This window comes from Bos indicus x Bos taurus, chromosome 15 (genome assembly GCF_003369695.1).
Source record: "Bos indicus x Bos taurus breed Angus x Brahman F1 hybrid chromosome 15, Bos_hybrid_MaternalHap_v2.0, whole genome shotgun sequence".
Taxonomy (NCBI): domain Eukaryota; kingdom Metazoa; phylum Chordata; class Mammalia; order Artiodactyla; family Bovidae; genus Bos; species Bos indicus x Bos taurus.
The window spans coordinates 34,907,919-34,932,087 of record NC_040090.1 but is presented as its reverse complement, the minus strand read 5'-3'; the positions used below and the strand labels follow the sequence as shown (position 1 = coordinate 34,932,087).

Sequence of the window (24,169 nt, the reverse complement as noted above, 5' to 3'; positions counted from 1 at the left end):
AAAATAAAACTATATTTTGTGCTTCTTTAGCATCCTCCAGAACCACTGTCCCTCATATGTCCCTTGTTCCAACTGATCTGACATGATCAATCCCTGGTAGACTGGATAAATTCATTCAAGCACAACCTTGTAGAGCTTCAAATTATGCCATCCTTCAAACCGCATTCCCAGGGTAATAACTATCAACACCATTAATCAGAAAGTATAATTGGCGGTGATCCTTCTACAAATTGCAAATGGGAACCAGTAGGTAAATCAAATCCCCTTTCCTCTCCTTCAAGTATCAGTCATGAGATACAAGTTCTAAACAATGGTCTCATAAGATAGAGAATATTGTTATATTTAGCAGCAGCCAGCTCTATAAAGAATCATAATCAAGGATCTCCTACTATTTTTGTCCCTTATAGTCATTAATATATTGTTGTTGTTCAGTAACTCAGTCCTGTCCAACTCTTTGCAACTCCATGGACTGTAGCACTCCAGGAAGTCTAATATGTAAAGTAGGATATGTGATTTTAGAGCTCAAGAAATCTAGGGATCCACTGATCCTGAACCTTAGGAACAAACCATTATTTTGCTAATCTAACTTCAGAGTGTGTCTAAACTAGCCAGATCCTGCATGTATATATAATGTACAATAAAAAATAATATTATGTAATATAACAACAAAAAACAGCCTATTCCACACTTCTATTCTTCCTTATTCTGCTCAACAGATCAACCCTAAACATAAATGAGCCTTAATTTACTTAGAGAACCAACTTCACCTGTCTGTGTCTGAGAGAAGACCATTGTCTTCAAATTTGCCTACCAGGTCACATTTAGTGTCCCCAAAAACAGTAGTTTGCTTGATATTTATTGAATGAGATAATTTAAGGAAGGTTAAATCTATTCTGACAAATTCCATTTGAGAACCAACTCTAGGAATAAACACCTCACTCACTGGGACCAGAAGCAGGGTGGCTAATACTGAAGGTTCCCATAGGATTAAGTACTAACACTCACAGGACAACAGAAACAAGATTTATTCTGGGACTCCAAGCCACCCAGAAGAATAACCAACTGCTGTGAAAATAGGATGGCATTTGGAAGAAGATAAAGAAGGAACTCTGAATGCTGACTTTTCAGGCAAACAAGATGAGCACTCAAGGAAGATGCCAAAGATTGGTGATCTCCATTTCATAATTTTCATTTCCACAAGAGCTAAGAGCTATATCAAGAATACTGAACCTTGCATTTTCCAGTTCTGATAAAGCTGCTGTATGATTGCTTGCTTCTGTCATGTGTATGTATTATAGAACCTCAAAAAATTCTGTCCAAACTGCTATCCAAAGCACTGAACGAATGCTCGGTATGGTTGAATGATAAACATTGAATGAAAGTGAAGCCTGAACAATTCTGACTTCCTATCCAAGTTTTCTTCTGCACTTATCATAATCAGTGGTGAGAAGACAGAATACCAACCTCTATGGCATCCATTAACATGTCATATTTGAACCCCAGAACTGTAATCTTGATTGGAATTCCTGGACTACAGCATATGCAGTTTTGGATTGGGTTTCCTTTTTTTGCTGTGTGCCTGGTGGCTCTTTTGGGAAACATCATTTTACTGATCATAATCCCTATGGAACGCAGCCTACACCAGCCCATGTACATCTTCCTGGCAGTGTTGGCGGCCACTGACATAGGACTCTGTGCAGCCATTGCTCCCAAGATGTTGGCTATCTTCTGGTTCAGGTCTTACTCCATGGCCTTTGACACTTGCTTAGCCCAGCTGTTCTTCATTCATGCCTTGCAGTGCATGGAGTCTGGTATTCTGTTGGCCATGGCACTGGACCGCTATATTGCCATCTGTGATCCTCTGAGGCACACATCCATTCTCACACCTTCAGTTCTGGGTCGCATGGTGGTGATAGTGGCAATTCGAGCTACAGTGTTGGTGGGTCTCTTACCCATTCTAATCAAAAGACTGCACCGTTTCCATTCCACTGTAATTGCCCACTCCTACTGTGAGCACATGGCTGTAGTTAAGCTGGCTGCAGAAGACATCCGTGTCAATAATACATGTGGTCTTTTCGTAGGTTTTACAATTCTGGGATTTGATATGATTTTCATCCTCATTTCCTATACCCTTATTTTCCAGGCTGTTTTACGTCTACACCAAAAGGAGGCACGGCTCAAAGCATTCAACACATGCACAGCTCACATTTTTGTTTTCCTTGAGTTTTATATTCTTGCCTTCTTCTTCTTCTTCAGCCATCGTTTTGGACACGTTGTCCCTTCTACTCATATTCTTCTGTCTACCATCTACCTTCTTGTACCACCTGCACTGAACCCTATTGTCTATGGGGTAAAAAATAAGGTAATTTGTAAGCATGTGGCACAGGTTTTGCTTCTGAATCATGGATCCCAGCAGTGATCTATCAAATGCCTCTGGACATGTAGAGAATATTTTTATTTCCTACAAAGGGAAAGAGTTCAGACTCTTCTTGTTAACTGTTGGGGTTTTATATCATCATGCTCTAACTTCAAAGCATTTATTTCCAAGACAGCTAAGTTGACATACAAAGTGTTCAGGTTAACACTGATATTATCTCTCTATCTCTAATATATTTCTCTTCTAATATAATCTTTCCTTTTCCTTTCCTTATTTTTAATTTGTAGTTAATTTAGTTCTTCATAAGAGATCATTCTTTGATTTTAGTTTTCGAACTTTTGGTACTGGAATACCATCCAACCATTTCATCCTCTGTCATCCCCTTCTTCTCCTGCCTTCAATCTTTCCCAGCATCATGGTCTTTTCCAATGAGTCAGCTCTTCAAACCAGGTGGCCAAAGTACTGGAGCTTCAACTTTGGCACCAGTCCTCCAGTGAATATTCAGAGCTGATTTCCTTTAGGATTGACTGGTTTGATCTCCCTGCTGTTCAAGGGACTCTCAAGAGTCTTCTCCAGCACCACAGCTGGAAAGCATCAATTCTTTAGTTCTCAGCCTTCCTTATGGTCCAACTCTCACATTTGTACATGAATACTAGAAAAACAATAGGTTAGACTATTTGGAACTTTGTCACAAAGTGATATCTCAACTTTTTGATAGCTGTCTAGTTTTGTTATAGCTTTTCTTCCAAGGAGCAAGCATCTTTTAATTTTGTGACCATTCATAGTGATTTTGGAGTCCAAAACAATAAAATCTTCCACCGTTTCCACTTTTTCTCCAACAATTTGCCATGAAGTGATGGGACTGGATACCATGATTTTAGTTTTTGGCATGTTGAGTTTTAAGCCAATTTTTTCACTCTCCTCTTTCACCTTCAAGAGGCTCTTTAGTTCCTCTTCTCTTTCTGCCATTTAAGTGGCATCATCTGCATATCTGAGGTTACTGATAGTTCTCCTGGCAATCTTGATTTTGTTTTGTGAGTCATCCAGCCTGGCATTTCTCATGATGTACAATATATAATATACAGTGACAATATACAGCCTTGACATACTCCTTTCCCAATTTTGAACCATCCTGTTGTTCCATACAAGGTTCTAACTGTTGCCTCTTGTCCTGCATACAGGTTTCTTGGGAGACAGGTAAGGTGGTCTGGTATTCCCATGTCTTTAAGAATTTTTCAGTTTGTTGTCATCCACACCAAGTATTTAATGTAGTCAATGAAGCAGAAGTAGATTTTTCTCTCTTTTCTTTTTTTTTTTCTGAATTGCCTTGATTTTTGTATGAAACGATGGATGCTGGCAATTTGATATCTGGTTCCTATGCCTTTTATAAGTCCAGTTTTTACATCCAGAAGTTCTTGGTTCACTGCTAAAATTTAGCTTGAAGAATTCTGAGCATAATCTTGTTAGCATGTGAAGATATGAGCTGCATGATTTCCAAATATTTAAAACCTTGAATAATATGCTTAAGTCTTAATTTAGCTATATTGTATTCAGAGAATATGCTTTTCACAATATTAAACATTTGAAATGTGTTAAGACTTGAATTATGGCCCAGTTTAAGGTCTATTTTGTATATTCTGAAATGAATGTGCATTATATAATTATTGAAAAGTGAGAAAAACAAGAAAAAATTAAACATAAATAAGTTGAAAGATGGAAATTATTATGATAGAAAATGAATTAATAAAACATGAAGCAAATTACAGGAAAAAAGCCAGAGAGAGAGAATATAAATCACCAACACAAGGAAAGAACAAAGTCTTATTTCTACATGCTATGTACATTAAAATATTAATAATGAAATATTGAAAATAAATTACTACCAATGAATTTGACTATGTAGACAAAATAAGCCCAATTCTTGAAAGATATAAATTACAAAAATTGTAAAGCAAAACATACAAAACCTGAGTATCTGTAAAGATATGCAATTTTATATCTGTAAAACAACTGAATGTTTATAATTTTTCTTAATTATTTTTGAAAAAATTGTATATATAGAATAGATGTTAAATATACAAACACATGCAATTTAAAAATCATACACATACACACACACACTGAAAATATTACCACAAGAAAAGTAACATATCCATCTTCTCATACAGTTACTTTGTGTGTGTGAGGGGAGAACACTGAAGAGCTACTTTATTAACAATCAAGTGTACAACACATTATTATTGACTATAGTTCACCATGTTGTGCATTAGGTTTCTCAAATGTATTCGTCTTACAACTGCAAGTTTATACCCTTTGATCAAAAGCTCTCTTTTCCCACTTTGGTACAGCCTCTGGTGACCATCATTCTTTTCTCTGTTACTATGAGTCTATGGGTTTGATTTTTTTAAAACATTCAATATATAAATGAGATCATATTTGTCTTTCTGTATCTGGCTTATTTCACTTAGAGTAAAGTACTCCAGCTACATTTATGTTGTAACAAATGGCAGGATTTCCTTCTTTTTTTAAGGCATAATACATAGTTATGTATCATATTTTTATATACACATTTATCTTTCAATAGACACTTAGGTTACTTCCATATCCTGGTTACTATGAATAATGACACAATAAACATGGGAGTACAGATAGCGCCATGAGATACAGATATTATTTCCTTGGAATATGTACCCAGAAGAAGGACTGCTGAATTATATGGTAGCTCTATTTTTAATTTTTTTAAAAATACCACCATATTTTTTTTCATAATGGCAATACCAACTTACATTCTCACAAACAGTGCACACGGGTTCCCTTTTCTCCACATCCTCACCAACACTTGTAATCTTTAGACTTTCTGATAATAGCTCTTCTAACAGATGTGAGATAATGATAATTGTGGTTTTGATTTGCATTTCACTAGTGATTAGTGATGGTGAATGCCTTTTCATGTATCCTTATCTTAGGGGAAAATTTTTCAGTGTTTTATCATTGTGCATAAAGTTAGCCATAGAATTTTCCCTCTACTTCTAGCTTTCTGAGCACTTTTATCATGAGAGGGTGTTAGACTTTGTTAAATGTTTTTCTGCACAAGCTAAGATGCCCATGTGTTTTTGTTTTTTGTGTAGTTTTTCTCTGTTTGTTTGCTTGCTTCTTTTGTTCCATTAATGTGGTGTTTCATACTGATTTTTGTTGTTGTTGAGCCACACTTGCATTCCTGAAATATATCCCAACTTGGTCATGGTGTATCTTTTATTATGCTACTGGATTCAGTTAGCTAGTATTTTGCTGAGAAATTTTGCATCTATATTAATTAAGGATATTGGTCTGAAATTTTATTCTTGTTATATTCAGCTTTGATAGTCTAAATCCAGCCACACAGAGTGAGTACCCAGTCCTGAACACGTGTTACCTACCACATTCCATGATATATACAGTGGTCCTTGTGAGCCTGCCAATATAACCCCAAGAAACATTTTCCTTCATATCCTTCTGGGGTGTTGGAACTGTCTGCTGTTTGTCTTAACTCCTGTCCTTTACTCTAGGTGGACATAAGGCAGTGTTTGTCTTTAAATCTTTTTGACAAGCCCCCCTTCCTCCCACAAAGCTACTCTAGTCTAAGTGGCTGGGGAAAAAAGTGATGCTCTGTGCTGGTTTTTCAGTGAACCAACAGATAGGTCAACATGCACACTTACAGTGTTTTTAGAAGTATTATATTATCTCCTGGCACTTGCAAGGTGCACCAGAAATTTGGGCCCCCATTCCCACAGCTACTGCTGAATTGTGAAACGGAAGATGGTAAGTGAATGACCAAAAATGCCATAAAACTTTCTTCCACAATTCAGCTGCTTTTCTCCCCTCCTCATTAAGCAGGTCCCTGGTGGTTGTCATATTTTGATTAGATCTTGACATTCTAAAAAATGTTTATTCTGTCAGTTTTTGAAAGTTCATAGTTGTTTGAGTAGAGTAGCTTGATTCTCTGAGTTTCTTACTCCATCATTTTCCATGACGTAATTCTTAGTCCTTGTCTTTAACTGATGTTTATAAAAGATTATTCAGTTACATAGCAAACCATTAATGAAGAAATACCAAATGCATATCCTTATATCCATTTTAATAATAATCAAATCCTTCAGTATAACTATCTATCCCAAATCAGCTTAAGGAAGCTACTATTGGGTTTTATAAATCTTTTCAATGTTGCAATTCTTTGTGCTATATATGACAAAAATCACACTTTTTGCTTAAAAGTATTCTTAAAACTCAACATTCAGAAAACTAAGATCATGGCATCTGGTCCCATCACTTCATGGCGAATAGATGGGGAAACAGTGGAAACAGTGACAGACTTTATCTTTTTTGGCTCCAAAAGCACTGAAGATGGTGACTGCAGCCATGAAATTAAAAGACGCCGTGGCGGATTCATGTTGATGTATGGCAAAACCAATACAATATTGTAAAGTAATTAGCATCCAATTAAAATAAATAAATTTATATTAAAAAAAGAAAAAAAATTTAAAAAAAGAAGAGCTATGACCAACTAGACAGCATATTAAAAAGCAGAGAGATTACTTTGCCGACAAAAGTCCATCTAGTCAAAGCAATGGTTTTTCTAGGAATCATGTATGGATGTGAGAGTTGAACTATAAAGAAAGCTGAGAGCCAAAGAATTGATGCTTTTGAACTGTGGTGTTGGAGAAGATTATTGAGAGTCCCCTGGACTGCAAGGAGATCAAACCAGTCAATGCTAATGGAAATCAGTCCTGAATATTCATTGTAAGGACTGATGCTAAAGCTGAAACTCCAATAATTTGGCCACCTGATTCAAAGAACTGATTCATTGGAAAAGACCCTTATGCTGGGAAAGATTGAATGGAGGAGGAGAAGGGGATGACAGAGGATGAGATGGTTGGATGGCATCACCAGCTCGATGGATATGAGTTTGAGCCAGGGAAGCCTAGCATGCTGCAGTGCAGGGTCAGACACTACTGAGTGACTGAACTGAACTGATGATGAAAATTATCCATGAGTTTCCAGGCAAATGTGTATTTATATCCTGAAAAGCAGCCTAATTCTAAAAGTGATTCATGGTTTTTTTTGTATTTTTCAATTTTTGATCAAGCAATGCAATAACGTAATAAATATGAGTTAACAAACAGACAGTAAGCAAAAAACTATACTGACCATTTCATTATAAAAACTTAAATACTCTAGAAATCTATTTGGAAAGAGAATATCATGCTATTCTAACCACAGTCACTTGAATAAATACAGAGTGAGGTGATACTTAAACAGGACAAATTTGCAAATTTGAAGGATTTAATTCATTGCAAATATCAAGTGGCAGTGACTTGAATTCAACTACTAATATAATTTAACACCATTTTGTAAATATTCCAAATTAGCCATAAAAGATGCACACACATATCAAATTCTATCTCCTCACAGTGCAGCTTTGTCTATGTATCTTTCTGAGCCTGATCGTAAGCAAAAAACCACACAGTGTTTGACAGAGAAAGTTTAATTTAAATAATTATTCACTTTAACTGGGGATTGAACTAATCAGGGACAGGCTAGTAAGAAAAGAAGAGAATTCTAAAGGATGTAGAAATAGCAGATGTAAGACTGCCACTACCCCTAGGAAGGACTGAGATAGAGTACCTAAGAGGGGAGCCTCCCTTTTCTGATCTGAAATTCAGATCTCATTAGAGAAGGCACAGACTTGGATCACTGAATGTTCCTGTGATGCTGATCCAGTGGAACCTGCCAGATATCCATCTTCTAGAGGGTGCCAGGAAAAGCTGCTCATGGGTTCCTGAGGAAGCTGCCGGCTGTTAGGTGCTGCTTACTTCGTGCACTGTAGAACCCGGGCCCTGGAACAGTTGGCAAGAGTTGCAGGAGCCTGTTGGAGACTAGAGATGGCAACCAAACTATGTCTTTGAAATGAGTACATAAGATGTTGTTAGTCACTCAGTCATGTCCAACTCTTTGTAATCATATGGACTGTAGCCCGCCAGGCTCCTGTGTCCATGGAATTCTCCAGGCAAGAATACTAGAGTGGGTTATCATTCCCTTCTCCAGGGGGTCTTTGCTACCCAGGGATCAAACCTGGGTCTCCTGCTTTGCAGTCAAGTTCTTTACCGTCTGAAGCAGCAGGGAACCTCAAAGGATTAGAGTTAAGAACTAAATCTCCATCTGCCAGGATATTTGAATTTGTGTGTGTGTTAGTCACTCAGTCATATCTGACTCTGAATCTAGAAGCAAAACTCTCTTTTCCCACAGTGCCTCACTAGTGCCCTCAACTGACAAAGTTTATCATTGTACCAGCTGGTAAAAAGGAAAAAAAAGGCGGGGGCGGGGGAGGGGTGAGGGTGGGGGTGGGATGAGGAAGCCATGGCACATCTTCACAAACAAGGAAAAGTGAATTTAGAGCTGAATTAAGACAATTCTTAATTGCAGCACAGGCTGCATGGCATGAATAAAGTGGTGGGCATGTGCAACTATAAACAGAGAATACAAGCAGGGTCATGTTTTCAGTGAGTGTAGTGCTCAAAGTGTCCTTACCTACATAGATGATCCCCTAAAATTCTCTTTAATATGTTTTTAAAAATCCCAGAAGATGGAATAGACAAACAGAAGTTCATTTTGTTCTGATACTATTGCCAGCAATAGGGAGAGGAAGTACAGCCCAAAAGTGAATACTCAATAGCCTTGAAATCCAAGGTGAGAGAATTTGAAAATTTGGGGTTGGGGTACTGCAAGGGAACTGCATTTATTAATTGGGTATCGATCACAAAATGTAAATCTTCTGCTGTCTCCATGACTAGAGGCTGTTTTACAGTTTAGAGCACAGACATACCAAGGTTAGGTTCCTACCTCCCCATAGAGACTAGGTGTGAGATGCACTTCCTTCCTTGAGGAATATATTTCAAAGGGGATGGTTACCAGGTCCTTGAGAAAGACATTTCTATGCTGTCAAACTCTCAGAGACTTTTAAATAACTTAGATCTCAAAAGAGAAGGAAAATAATTTAACGGTTAACAATTTTCTAAAGTAAATGCTCTACAAGGAGAAAGAATAGTATGGTAAATACAGATTCACTGTAGTTTTGACACTCTATAATCCACAATATCCAATATATTTTTGCAGATCACATGAGAATAGCTTTCAGGGAAAGGAAGGAGGAATTGAGTTACTACAGATACTGAACAAGAAAAGCCCAAGGTCCTGTTTATCACATAACTAAAATTTCTCCAGAGAAGGTCTACTCCCAGTGTAATTTACCAATCAGGATTGTGTTTTTCCCCTTTTGTCTTTTCTCCTTCCTTCCTCCATACCTTCCTTTTTTTCTCTCTCGTTCCTTTTTTTCTTTCTTTCAATGCAGCTGTGGGTCCATCTATAGAATTCTCTAAAAGTTTAGATTTATAAAGTTAACCTAAGGAAAATGCCTTCTTATATCTTGTGTCCTTTGGTCATAATCTTATAAATAATAACAGATCATGTATTTGATGAAAAACATTTGTATCATTTAGAAGGCCACTGATATCCTCTTTATAACCTGAACAATCAGGCTGTTGCTTTGCCCAAATAATTCATCTAAGTCCTTGGCAGATTTTAATATCAAGTATCACAAGCAAGTTCCCTAGGAGTATTAAAAAAGAATTTAATACATCAAATCATAGAACAATATCATTTTTATCACTTTTAGAATAAGTAACATGTACTGATACCATTATTAAAATCAGGGTTTTATCAAGTCTTATAACACAGTCATATTTCAGTCATAAAATAGTAAAGTGTGATGCATATCTTGCACCTGGAACTTTTAAATCTCCACATTAGGGTCTCTCATTTTGGAAGTTTTGTGAATCTGTATTCCCAATAGTTCTTATTAGGTGACAGCAAAGAACTCTGGTTATATTCTAATAATTGGTATAGTTGTGCAACAGTTGTAGCCAAAGATGCTGTGGTGTGGGTGCATGGATATTAACATATTGTGTGTGCTGTTGCATTGACGTTACCCTTGTAGCCCCTAGAACATCGCCTAGATTGAACTCCACTACCATTACTGAAGCTGTTATTGAAGTTTAGCTACTCTCCAGAAACTCTGGGCACTCAGATGGGCACACAGAAATTCTCAGGTGATTCTCCGTTGGCCACAATTCTCATTGGGTGAGTGGATAGCTATTAATACATTTCCAAGTTCAAAGCCTGTCAGAAAAGAGCTGTTCCACTGATTTACATACTAGCCAGCTATCTGTTTTTCCTGGTGAGTTTCTTCTCCATGAATTGGAATCTATGTATTGTTCATTGTTTTCAACTTTAGAAAATTTTAAAAGGAAGTGGAAAAGAGAGAATCAGGTGATCTTAATACTATATCTCTCAGTAACAAACTTTCTTTTGGCGTGCCACTTTTCCCCCACTCTGATCCAAGTTTTTTTGTTCATTTGTTTTTTAATCATTGATAGGAGAAATGAAAGAGATTCATGTCATTTAGAGACATAAGAGATGAAACAGTAATCTAGTATCAGCCTCTTAACTACATGTGAGGAAAACTCAGAACTGTCACGTCCCAGTTACTTAGTGTCAGGACAACATCAAAATAAGGTTTCCCACTCCTCAACCAATGTTTACCTACAAGCACTCTAACACAGCTTGTTCTATTAAAATAAGAAGATACAGTTTATGGTTTGGAAAGTTGTCTGTGTGTGTGTGTGTGTGCATGCATGTATATTTTCAATTTAAGCACGAAAGTTTATAAGATGTGAAGAGACGGTGAAAGATAGAGGCATCCTGTTACCTTTAATAGCTTTGATGTCTGGTCTTCTCATTGTAACCACAGCTCATATCCTATCCCCTGAAATACAGTCTTCTCTTTATCTGAGTGCATTGAAGTCTCATATTTTTGACTCTTGTTTCTTAGACTTTATACTACTTTCATTGAAGGTATCTTCCTATTCCTTTTTCTTTCTCTTTCATTTAGAGATTAGGAATGAACATTGTCTGCTTTGATTATCATAGAGAGAAAATTGCATAGAATGCATGCCTTTGCTGTCCTAGAAGCATTTTTAATATAAACTTTTTTAGAAAACTGGTTTTCCTAATTGTGTTTTCCATCTACTTGGAATAATTTAAAGGAGGATACGATTATTTCTCCAATGAAGTGGAAACATCAATTTAAATAAGTGAAATTTATTAACTCCACCTAGTTCTATACATCAATGGGAAGTAATTTTTCTATTGTAACCATGATCATTTTACTTGCTTACATAAATGTCCAATCTTATGGACTGACTTGAGGAAGGTTATTCAGCTCCAGAAAATTTATAGTCTCACGAAATTTTAGTCAATTCTTTATTTATAATTTTTCCTTATTTGTGTATTTTAATTTTACACTTCCTCAAGAATCAGTAAATTGTCTCTGTCACACAGAAGTTCTCTACAGGTTCTGACAGCATGAACTACCAGAGACTGAGTGTTTATTTTCTCCCCCTTTGGTGTTGAATTTTTTATATATATAAATTCATTTAGCCTTCCCACTAATTCAATGAATTAAGCAATATTATTATTTCTATTTGGGCTTCCCAAGGCAGTAATGGTAAAGAACCCACCTGCCAATGCAGGAGACCTAAGAGATGCATGTTCAGTCCCTAGATCAGGAAGATCCCCTGGAGGAAGGCATGGCAACCCACTCCAGTATTCTTGCCTTGAGAATCCCATGGACAGAGGAGCTTGGCGGCTACAGTCCATGGGTTACAAACAGTTGGACACGACTGAAGTGCTTAGCACTCATGCACATTATTTCTGTTTATAGTTGAGTTATTTTAAAGAACTAGATAAGATTCCTCTTGAGGTAAATGTTAGAATCAGCATTTTAGATACTATGTCATATTTCTGAATTTCTATACCATGTTTTACATATTATATTTTATATTTTTATGAGATAATCAACCAGGTGTGGCCACAAGAGAAAAGAGACAGGCTCAGGAAAGCAATAGTTATTATACTAATAGGTCCTAATAGAGACAAGAGGCATAGCAGGTCTTGCAGAGCCAAATGGAGAGTAATCAGGGTAAGTGGGAGGCAAAAGACAGGAGGAGGAAGTGGGGGGCAGGGAAGAACTTGGGTGCTTAGAACAAGGCTTTAATTGGGATTTCCATGGGGAAGTCATGACAGGGAAGGGTGAACAGGTTAGGATTCACTGCTTTGAAAAATTTTTCTGGATTCTGAATATAGAGATGATCTCTGTTGCCCCTGGATGTTCAACGCAGAAAAATACTGCCTCCTGGAGTTTGTGGGCCAGAGAAAGGAAGCATGGATTAGTTAATTTGCAGACCAAAGATTTGCTCCTGGCTAGGCATTTTGCTATCACCCAGACAGACAGAGACAGCCTCTCCCCAACCGGAAAGGTTTTTTTTAAGATGTCCAAGCATAATATGCATAAACATCAAGCATAAATTGTATGTATATAATATATAGAAAACCACATGTTACATTTTTATACTTACAAAGTATAAATAAATATATTTGTATATTACAGCAGTAATACCTCTAGTTTCCTATCAAATAAAAATATATAAAATCCCATTCAGAGTGGTATTCTCTATTCAGTGTATTTGCCTATGACAAAAATCATACACAGAATAAAACTTATGGATGATTTTAAGTTTGTATAATAATTAATGAAAAAGAAAAAAGGGTATATAAAGTCGCCTTAAGTTTTTTGAGTAGATTTCTAAAGAAAGAGAAGAGGGAAATTATAAAAATACCAGAAGTTTGGGTTGGGTGTGAAGCAAGGTAATTTGATCAAAACTATCAGAAATGATTTTCATTGCCAACAGAAAATACTAAAATGACAGAAAACATCTAGGTTAGGCTGAGATCCATTATAAACAGTAGAGTGGCCCACAGGCAACTCTGTCCTTTTACATCTGAAACAGATGATCATAACTAAAATATTTAAGCTACAGGGGTTACCCAATAGGTCAATTTTTATATGTTACCATCATATCCTAATTTACGGTGCCTTTTATTCAACTGACTTTTCATTTATCATCTCAACTTTGTTTTCTTTAAGATCTGTAAGGATTTACATCATCTTCTATCCCAGTCTGCTTACACATCCATTTTGAAGCTAATGGGCCAGAATTTTTTCAGTAACTCAAGTTTTCCTCCACTACTGATAAAAGGACACCACTTCCATAAATTCCAAAACTGGATAAGAACGGGCCCAAGGGCCAACCATTTTTTTCTGGAGAGAACAAACCTCCTCACTGTCTCACCTGAGAGTCAATTCCAAGGTTTGTGAGTAGGTATTTCACTTCCTGCTGCTGCTGCTGCTAAGTCGCTTCAGTCGTGTCCGACTCAGTGCGACCCCAGAGATGGCAGCCCACCAGGCTCCCCCGTCCCTGGGATTCTCCAGGCAAGAACACTGGAGTGGGTTGCCATTTCCTTCTCCAATGCATGAAAGTGAAAGTGAAGTTGCTCAGTCCTGTCCGACCCTCAGCGACCCCATGGGCTGCAGCCTTCCAGGCCCCTTTGTCCATGGGATTCTTCAGGCAAGAGTACTGGAGTGGGTTGCCATTGCCTTCTCCAAGTTTACTTCCTAAACCACAGTAAATGTGAAACCTGGGAAAAACTGCCACTTTCTGGAGACTCTAGTTTCAAACAAAATAGACGGGGCTATGAGTTTGAGGAGCTAGTCTACGACTTCAATTGTCACAGAGGAATTTCACCTAATCTGAAAGATGTCTGGAGTTTAGAAGTGGATATAGACAAAAGAATTAATGTTGTCATCTGTGGCACCATCTGAGACCACTTCAAAAACTAGTTTTTGGCAAATCTAATACACTTATGTAAAGTTTAAAAATAAAATAAAATAAATAAAAAAAAGAAACAGAAAAAAAAAAAAAACTAGTAAGGTGAATGCTCTTAGAATCATAATTTTGACTTCTACAATTTCTAGGTGAGAAACACTGGACTCATCTTCCTTTTCCATAAATATCCATACTGGCATTTGGAAAATGTATTCAAGAATTCTATTATCATGCTGATTTAAGCTGATTTCCAAATATTTAATGCCATGTGTCCATATTTCCATCCATTTTTTCCATGATCTACAAGGAATGACAAAGAGAATCCCCTTCTTCCTTCCCATCCATAATTTGTCTGTGAAGAGGTATCAGGATCAGTGGTGAGGAAAGGATTCATGAGCCTTATGGGATCTATTAACATGTCATGTCTGAACCTGAAGACAGTGATCCTGATTGGGATCCCTGGACTACAGCATGTACAGTTTTGGATTGGATTTCCCTTCTTTAGTGTGTGCCTGGTGGCCCTGCTGGGGAACATTGTTTTAATAATCATTATTGCAACAGAACGCAGTTTTCACCAACCCATGCACATCCTCTTGGCAGTGTTGGCAGCCACCGATCTAGGACTCTGTGTAGCCATTGCTCCCAAGATGTTGGCTATCTTCTGGTTTGGCTCCTCTTCCATGGCTTTTGATGTTTGCCTCACCCAACTCTTCTTCATCCACGCTTTGCAGGGCTTGGAATCTGGCATACTGTTAGCCATGGCCTTTGACCACTATATTGCCATCTGTGATCCTTTGAGGCATGCATCCATCCTCACACCTCTCTTTCTAGTCCAGATGGTACTGATGGTGGCAATTTGGACAACAGTGCTTGTTGGGATTTTACTCATTCTACTAAAACGACTGCAAATTTTCCAATCGGTGGTTATTGCCCATTCCTACTGTGAGCACATGGCTGTGGTCAAGTTGGCTGTGGAAGATGCGCACATTAACAGATCATATGGGCTTTTTGTGGCCTTTGCAATTCTGGGTTTTGACCTGATTTTGTCTTCATTTCCTACATTCTTATTTTTCGAGCTGTTTCTCATCTTCCTCAGAAGGAGGCACGACTCAAAGCATTCAATACCTGCACTTCCCATATTGTCATCTTCCTAGAGTTTTACATCCTTGCTTTTTTTTCCTTCTTCAGCCACCGTTTTGGACATGTATCACCTATATTCATAAATTCTTATCTACCATCTATCTGCTTGTTCCCCCTGCCCTTAACCCCATTGTCTATGGTGTGAAGACCATGGAGATCCGCAAATAAGTTGCTCAGATTTGTATTATGAAGCATGACTCCCGGTAGTAATCCAAAAATAATATTATACAGGAAAAAATATATTTTTAGGTTTAAGATGAAAACTTCTTATACCATGTCTATTTTGATGAGATTTTTACATCATAATGATCTCCACTAAAGAATGCATATTCCCAAAAGAGGAACAATCAGACTATGAGATAAACTTAGGTAAAAAAAAATATATATATATGTATCTCATAACTTCTTATCAACCCTTCATCTCTCCCTTCCTCTCTTCCTTTATCTTTTTGCCTTCCTTCCATTATTCTTTTCTCTTTTTTCCCTTTCTTTTATTGTTTACAAGGAAACAAGACATAAGATTCCTTGTATCTTCCTGTAATATCAATAGGCATTTAATCTTTTGGATGTGCAAGATTGACCCAGATATATCCATTATTTAAAAAGAATAAATCTAATTTAATTTTACTTAAGCTATGTTAAGACAAGAACAAAAGATTTCGGTTCACATGTGAGAAGCAACTACTTTAGATTTTTTTAGGGAATCAGAGAGGATCTCATATAGACAGTCATGGCAAATGTGAGATTTGAATAATGTTTCATTTAAAATGATGAAATTGTGTTAAACATAACTTAGTTTTTAAAACACTATAACTTAGGTAGTTATGGAGGAGTATGTGCAGATATGTGTGAATCTAACTTCCTTGAGCATTTGATTCATGAAAATCAGAATCAAATACGCCTTCACCAGTTCTTCAGGCCAGAAAACTGAAGTGGGTAGCCATTCCCTTCTCCAGGGGATCTTCCCAACCCAGGGATCAAACCCAGGTCTCCCACAATGCAGGTGGATTCTTTACCAGCTGAGCTACTAGGGAAGCCCCTCAGGGGTGATCAAAATTATACAAATCATTCTGCATTATGAAGTTATATATTAATATCCAAGTAATATGATACTTGACACCATTTAACAGCCCAAACACAGTCCTTATTATTGGGTAGGTGAACAATTCCTCTTTTCAAAGTTCCCATTGACTAGCATTGCTTGTCATGGCTTTAGAAGGAGTTCATTTTCTGTCTGTATTGTTGCAACTCATTATGAACTTATTTTTTTCCAAAAGGTCATTAGGAGACCCTGACAAATTTTGAGATACTGTCCATTAATCTGAGCCAGTTCTCTGATGATGCACATGGAACAGGTTCTTTTTTCCCCACTCTTTTTATCCATACAGCTCAAAAAATATTACAAGAAAACCTAATACTCTGATGTTTAAGCCATCTCTCCCTTAGTCTCATTTTCACATCAGACCTTCCTGTCCAGTGTCTACAGCTTGAGAGCATATATGCCACCACATGAACACCAGTAAGTCTTAGCTCAGGTTTGTCATCGACCACAGCTGTTTGTGTCCTTCCCCTTGATGACCAAGGTAAGTTCAGTTCAGTTGTTCAGTCATATCTGACTCTTTGCAACCCCATGGACTGCAGCACACCAGGGCTCCCTGTCCATCACTGACTCCTGGAGTTTACTCAAACTCATGTCCATTGAGTCGGTGATATCATCTGACCATCTCATCCTCTATCATCCCCTTCTCCTCCTGCCTTCAATCTTTCCCAGCATCAGGATCTTTTCCAATGATTCAGTTCTTTGTATCAGTGGCCAAAATATTGGAGTTTCAGCTTCAGCATCATCCTTCCAATGTATATTCATAACTGATTTCCTTTAGGATGGACTGGTTGGATTTTTTTGCAGTCCAAGGACTCTCAAGAGTCTTCTCCAACACCACAGTTCAAAAGCATCAATTCTTTGGTGCTCAGCTTTCTTTATAGCCCAACTCTCCTATCCATACACAACTACTGGAAAAACCATAGCTTTGACTAGATGGACCTATGTTGGCAAAGTAATTTCTTTGTTTTTTAATATGTTGTCTATGTTGGTCATAACTTTTCTTCCAAGGAACAAGCGTCTTTAATTTCATGGCTGAAGTCACCATCTGCAGTGATTTTGGAGCCCAAAAGGATAAAGTCTGTCATTGTTTCCACTGTTTCCCCATCTATTTGCCTGACATGATGGGACCAGATGCCATGATCTTAGTTTTCTGAATGTTGAGTTTCAAGCCAAGTTTTTCACTCTCTTCTTTCACTTTCATCAAGAGGTTCTTTAGTTCTTCTTCACTTTCTGCCATAAGTGTGGTGTCATCTGCATATCTGAGGTTATTCATATTGATCAAAGTAATGACCTATACTATTTCTTAGAGAAGGAATAAAAGATCAAAGTTTTATTACCTCATGATGGGCTCAAACAATAAACAGGTAAGTATGACATTAGAATGGCCCTGTCAAGAGTTCTCCCCAAAGCAAACCAAAGCTAGAATTTTAGTGTATGTGGTATAACTGGGGATTGATAAATGAAAAATCTTGCGAGAGAGGAAGCAAGTAAGACAGTGAAGAGAAGAAGCTAATAAAGTAATCATGACTGAGATTACTGCTGTAGATTACCAGAGCTTTTTCCTGCTAGGAATACTGGAAAAATGCAAGAAACACACCTACAAATTGTTCCCATGGGGGACCAGAAACATGGGATATTTATTTAACAATCTCCAACTGGTTCCAAATAGGAAAAGGAGTATGTCAAGGCTGTATATTGTGCCCTGTTTATTTAATTTCTATGCAGAGTACTTCATGAGAAATGCTGGGCTGGAAGAAGCACAAGCTGGAATCAAAGATTGCAGGGAGAAATATCAATAACCTCAGATATGCAGATGACACCACCCTTATGGCAGAAAGTGAAGAGGAACTCAAAAGCCTCTTAATGAAAGTGAAAGAGGAGAGTGAAGAAGTTGGCTTAAAGCTCAACAGTCAGAAAACGTAGATCATGGCATCTGCTCCCATCGCTTCATGGTAAATAGATGGGGAAACAGTAGAAACAGTGTCAGACTATTTTTTGGGGCTCCAAAATCACTGCAGATGGTGATTGCAGCCATGAAATTAAAAGACGCTTACTCCTTGGAAGGAAAGTTATGACCAACCTAGATAGCATATTCAAAAGCAGAGACATTAACTTTGCCAACAAAGGTCTGTCTAGTCAAGGCTTTGGTTTTTCCAGTGGTCATGTATGGATATGAGAGTTGGACTGTGAAGAAAGCTGAGTGCCGAAGAATTGATGCTCTTGAACTGTGATGTTGGAGAAGACTCTTGAGATTCCCTTGGACTGCAAGGAGATCCAACCAGGCCATCCTAAAGGAAATCGGTTCTGAATATTCATTGGAAGGACTGATGCTAAAGCTGAAACTCCAATACTTTGACCACCTCATGCGAAGGGTTGACTCATTGGAAAAGATCCTGATGCTGTGAGGGTTTGGGGGAAGGAGGAGAAGGGGGTTACAGAAGATGAGATGGCTGGATAGCATCACTGACTCCATGGACATGAGTTTGGGTAAACTCCGGGAGTTGGTGATGGACAAGGAGGCCTGGCATGCTACGATTCATGGGGTCGCAAAGAGTCAGACACAATTAAGCGACTGGACTGAACTGAACTAAACTCTCCATATAAGAAAAACACAGAAGCTTTAAGTATTACCACTAGCTGGGTTGAGTCAAAAGTATCAGAAATGATTGCCAGCAATTAATTTACTTTTATTAATTCTAAAGACACTGTCTGTCATAATATATAGAGTGGAAATATATCACATTCTACAGAATGTTATTATTGGCAGATTCCAACAATGGTTATAATTATTTTTTGTAAATGGATGGTTTGAGGGGTATTTAGTTAGAGAAAAGTGCTTCTTTCTTCTATATAACTTACCATTCCATACCTGTTCCCAATCCACTTTTTTTTTCTGGTATACTACCTGGAATGGATTAAGTTTTTTCACAGTGGAGCATGGGCCAGACGAGAACCTAATTTCTTAAACTGAGAGAGGAGAAAATTGCTGTTGTGCAGAATAAGGTGTGTTGTCTGGGAAAGGAACAGATGTGTTGGTGTGTCCTGGCTCTCTCATCAATTCCTATTAATTCCTGTATACATAAAGTGAAGGTGTATTGACTACCTTGGAATCTCTATAGGAAAAAAAAAATTCAAAAACTGAGAGTAGACTACATGTATGAGATTAATGTGGGAAGCACTGAAAATAATCATTGGAGACAATGCTAAAAATGTTTGGGACCATAACATCGAAGCTTTGATAGGCAGTTAATAGTGGTTTTGCATATCTACTGATGATGTAATTGGTGTGTACATCAGATATATGTGTATACAGAAGTTCCTGTGAATGTATGCATATCTCAGGTGAGGTGTATAGGTGAATACAAATATATATATATGTTATCATATTCCAGAAAAAAAGAGTTTATAGACAAATAAGATGATTGCAAGGCTGTATATGAAGGAAATAGCATGTCTATTTGTATATACTTATGTGAGTAAATATCATCTGTGTGATATTTGTTCTAAACAGATTTGAGGGTGTCTATATTATAAACATTAGAGGTATGAAGATGGGTATGATTTGCATGTATAGGTCCCTTGGCTTATGAATTGGTGTTTAATAATGTTTTTTAAAAAGCTAAGACAAGGGTTTAGAACTGGTTTGCATGAGGTGAAAAGTTCAATTTCTGGGCATGCCATTGCCCTTAAAGAAATGTCAATGTAAGAGGGATAGGGTGGGGAGGGACGGGAGTTCAGGATGGGAGGGACATATGTATACCTTTGGCTGATTCCTGTTGACATACGGCAAAAACCATCACAATATCATAAAGCAATTATCCTTCAATTAAATAAATTAATTAAAAATAAAGGTAAAGAGTGCAGACTAAAACTGAACTATAGAACAAATCGCAGATGACTGAACGCCAAAGAAACTGGCAGTGCAGACTGGCACATATTGTTTGAAGATAAGCATTAAGGAAAACAAACTGAAGAAAGTCTCTTGAGGTGGGAAGAATTTTGACTAAGATCAAGGAAAATGCTTTCTAAGTAGCCAGAGAATGAGCTAAAACAGCAGTAACGTGTTATTTCTTTACAAATAAAGAGTCAGGTCTGGCTAGACTGATGCCTGTTCAGTGATTTAGTGAAAGTAGAGCACCTGGCATGGAGTTTGAAACCAAGTCATGTAGAACTTGAATGCTATGCTATGGAGTTAAGCCATTATCTTAAGCAACAGGCTGTTGAAGATTTTACCTGGACAAAATGAGACATCTGTTTGAAAAAGATGACTCCAGGTGGGTGCAGAGTCAATGAAAATTTTGAATATGAGAGAAATTGAATATAGGCAGGTTAGTTAGAATTTTGTAGCACAGAGATTGAAAGTAATGAAAATATAAGACAGAAAAAAGACAAAGGAGATGTGCAAAGAAATATTGGTCATTGGTTGGATAAAGGGTAGGAAATAAGTAATTCAAAGGTTGTGTATTTAACTCAGGTCAAAAGAACAAAAGAAGTGAAGGCTACAGAGGAACAATCTAGCTGACAAGGAGATAAGGAATTATTTTGGAAAGATTTACTTTTAAGGTGCATATGAAGAGAAGAGTGGTTCACAACATTGTTGCAATGTTTTCTGGGACACAGCTATAACTTAGGGTTTAAGACATAGATCTGGGTGTTCCGGTTTGTGAAAACTTGTGAGGTTGGATAGGTGGAAGGAAAAAAGTGAAGTTAGAGAAAAAAATAGCTTCTTTGAGTTCTTTAAAAATTGGTTTATAACACTATATAAGATGTGCATGTACAATATTATATTTCATGTTCTGTATACACTACAATGTGCTCACCACTTAATACTTATTTTCTGCCCATCATCATACAGTTGACCTTTGCCCATTTCACCCTTCACCCACCCTTCTTCCTTCTGGTAACCACTACTCTGTTCTCTGTATTTCTGTTTCTTTTTGTTTTCATTTTATTTACTCATTTATTCATCTATATTCCTCATATGAATGAAACAATATGATATTTTTCTTTTTTTCTTTGCCTTATTTCGCTGAGCATACCTTCAAGATCCATCCATGTTGTCACAAATAAAAAGATTTCACCTCTTTTTTTTTAACTGAAAAGTGTTTGATTTTAGGTATGTGTGTACATGTGTATGCATATATATGTATATATATACACACCATATCTTTATCCATTCATCTGTTGATAGACACTTAGGCTGCTTCCATGTCTTGGTTATTGTAAATAATGCTGTGATGAACATGGGATACATATGCAGCTTTTAATTAGCATTTTCATATTTCTTTGATAAATACCTATAATGGCTGGACCACATGGCAGATGGCCAACAGGCACATGAAAAGATGTTCAGCATCACTAATTCTATGGGGAATATGAGTCAAAACCATAATGAGAGACACTACCTCATACCAATCAGAATGTCTATTATCAAAAAGGCAAGAGATAATAAGTGTTGGTGAGGATATGAAGAAAAGATAACCCTCATACACTGCTGGTGGGAATATAAATTGGTGGAACACTATGAAAAACAGTATGGAAATGGAGGTTACTAAAAAAACCTAAGGCTGTCTTTTTTTTTTTTTTTTTCCATTTGTAAAATCTTACCTATCAAGTCCAATCTACTGTATATTGGTTCTATGTTCTGACACTGAGTAACTCTCTAAGGATTACACTTCTCTATTAAAACCCTTCAGACAAAAAAAGTATTTATTGATATGGTCATGGATACTTATACATATTTATTTCAATTAGGATTATTTTCAATGATATATAATTCTGTTGGTGAAATATCTGAAACATAAATGTGGAAGAAAAATCATTATATCAACAAAAACTTTGGATAATTGTTTTTATCCATAGGTCTTAAGATACATGCCTAAATTCATTTTACCTCATTTGAAAAAAAATTTCCAATTTATGTTTTATGATGGAAGTAGATAAACAATAAAATTAATTACAAAATGTTCTCCTGTTTTATTACACATAAGCATTTATGAAGGATTGCTTGTCATGAAGGTTTCATAACAACTACATCTTGCTGGAAAGGACATGCCCCTCTACATTCCCACACTGACCAAGTCCTTCTCTTGCCTTGGTTTATACTTTGCCTTACTAAGCCCAATTCTGACAGGAATTATCTCTACCTACAACGTAACATGATTTCCAGCTCTATAGGTACCAACATCAATCTCCTTCACAATGGAAGATTCGTAGCACCCACTCCCGCATTTGCTTGGTCCGAGCCCCATAAATCAAAGGGTTGATCATGGGAGGCACCAAGAAGTAGAGATTGTTAATGATAATCTGTAGGTGGGGAGCCATACGATAGCCTAAAACCTGGGCCAAGACAGAAAAGATAACAGGGGAATAAAAGAGAGCAATGACACAAAGATGAGAGCCACATGTGCTGAAAGCTTTGCCCTATGCCTCCCAAGAGGGTATCCGAAAGACAGCATGAAGGATCAGCCCATATGACAGAATGATAAAAAACAGATCAAATCCCAGATGCTACAATAACCATAAGGCCATAGACAATGTGGTCAGAGAGGTCTCCACAGGCTATGTGCACCACAGCCATGTAGGCACAGTATGAGTATGCAATGATGTGAGTTTGGAAGCTTTCCAGTCTTTTCACCAGGATGGGTGCTGGGGTCAGCACTGCCACTGCCCTTGCCAGGACAGCCAGTGCCATCTTCGCAAGCAGGCTGTTACTAAGGACAGTTGTATATCTCAGAGGGTGCCAGATAGCCACAAATCTGTCAAAAGCCATAGCCAGAAGGACCCCAGACTCCATGACATAAAATGATGGGATGAAAAACATCTGTGTGAGGCAGGCATTAAAGCTGATTTCCTTGGCATTCATCCAGAAGATGCCCAGCATGCGGGGCACAGTGACACTGACAAGAGACAGGTCAACAACTGACAGCATGGCCAAGAGGAGAAACATGGGCTCGTGAAGTCTCTTCTCCACCCTGATGATACATAAAATGGTGGCATTGCCAATGACAGCAACAACAAACACCAAGAAAAAAGGCACAGAGAACCAGACATGGGAAGATTCCAGGCCAGGAATTCCAGCCAGGACAAATATCAAGGGCTGAGGGATGGAGTTGTTGCAAGAAGACATCCCTCTCCAGACCTCCTCAAGGTCTGATTCCTAGAAAGAAAGAAAGGAGGGACATTTTGAAATCACTGCATCATTTGAAGCTAAAATGCTGGGTACTATAGTAGTTTATGGCGATAAGCAAAATTTACCAGCTAATGAACAAATAAATGTTGCAGCTAATGGAGTTAAGGAGGGAGATAATTCTCAGTTACTTTCTCTGCAGGAGAGAGAAGCAGTCTCAGGCAAAAATTCTCAATAAAAACATACCAACTCAGCTGTGTAAATTCTCCTGTTGACTTGATCCTGTTTAATATTCAATGTATATAAACTTGTAGGAGAGTTTTTTTTTTCCCCTCAGAGAACAGGACCTGAAAGGAGACCCAATATATTCATTTACAGGCATGACGTGGGGATGTGGATGAGCTAGAAAGCATGGTTTTCACTCAAGAAGTTGAATTTCATCATCCGAAGGTCCTCATTTCTTGAGACTGGCCTTCATGCTTCAGAATTCTTCTCTGGAGTGTTTGTTTGTTTGTTTGTTTTCTTTTGACCAATAACCTAGCAAATTTGCTGATCTTACATGTGAAAAATATGGTTTTCTGGAGGAATAACTGATATTTTGAAGG

At 37.5% G+C, this 24,169-nt stretch overlaps 1 protein-coding gene and 2 pseudogenes across 1 annotated transcript; 2 read left to right on the top strand and 1 right to left on the bottom strand.

Moving 5' to 3' along the window:
- The first annotated feature begins 1,468 nt into the window (after positions 1-1,468).
- LOC113904947 (olfactory receptor 52A1-like) lies at positions 1,469-2,419 on the top strand. Its single transcript, XM_027562010.1, has one exon. It carries the CDS (start codon positions 1,469-1,471, stop codon positions 2,417-2,419), a length of 951 nt encoding a protein of 316 aa, XP_027417811.1.
- Positions 2,420-14,594: 12,175 nt separating this feature from the next.
- On the top strand, positions 14,595-15,540 carry LOC113904856 (annotated as a pseudogene).
- A 7,081-nt stretch (positions 15,541-22,621) lies between these two features.
- Positions 22,622-23,564, bottom strand: LOC113905963 (annotated as a pseudogene).
- Between the last annotated feature and the right edge of the window lie 605 nt (positions 23,565-24,169).

Bases quoted from the DNA above. Each gene is read 5' to 3' on its own strand.
- LOC113904947 (XM_027562010.1), top strand. From the start codon at position 1,469: ATGGCATCCATTAACATGTCATATTTGAACCCCAGAACTGTAATCTTG.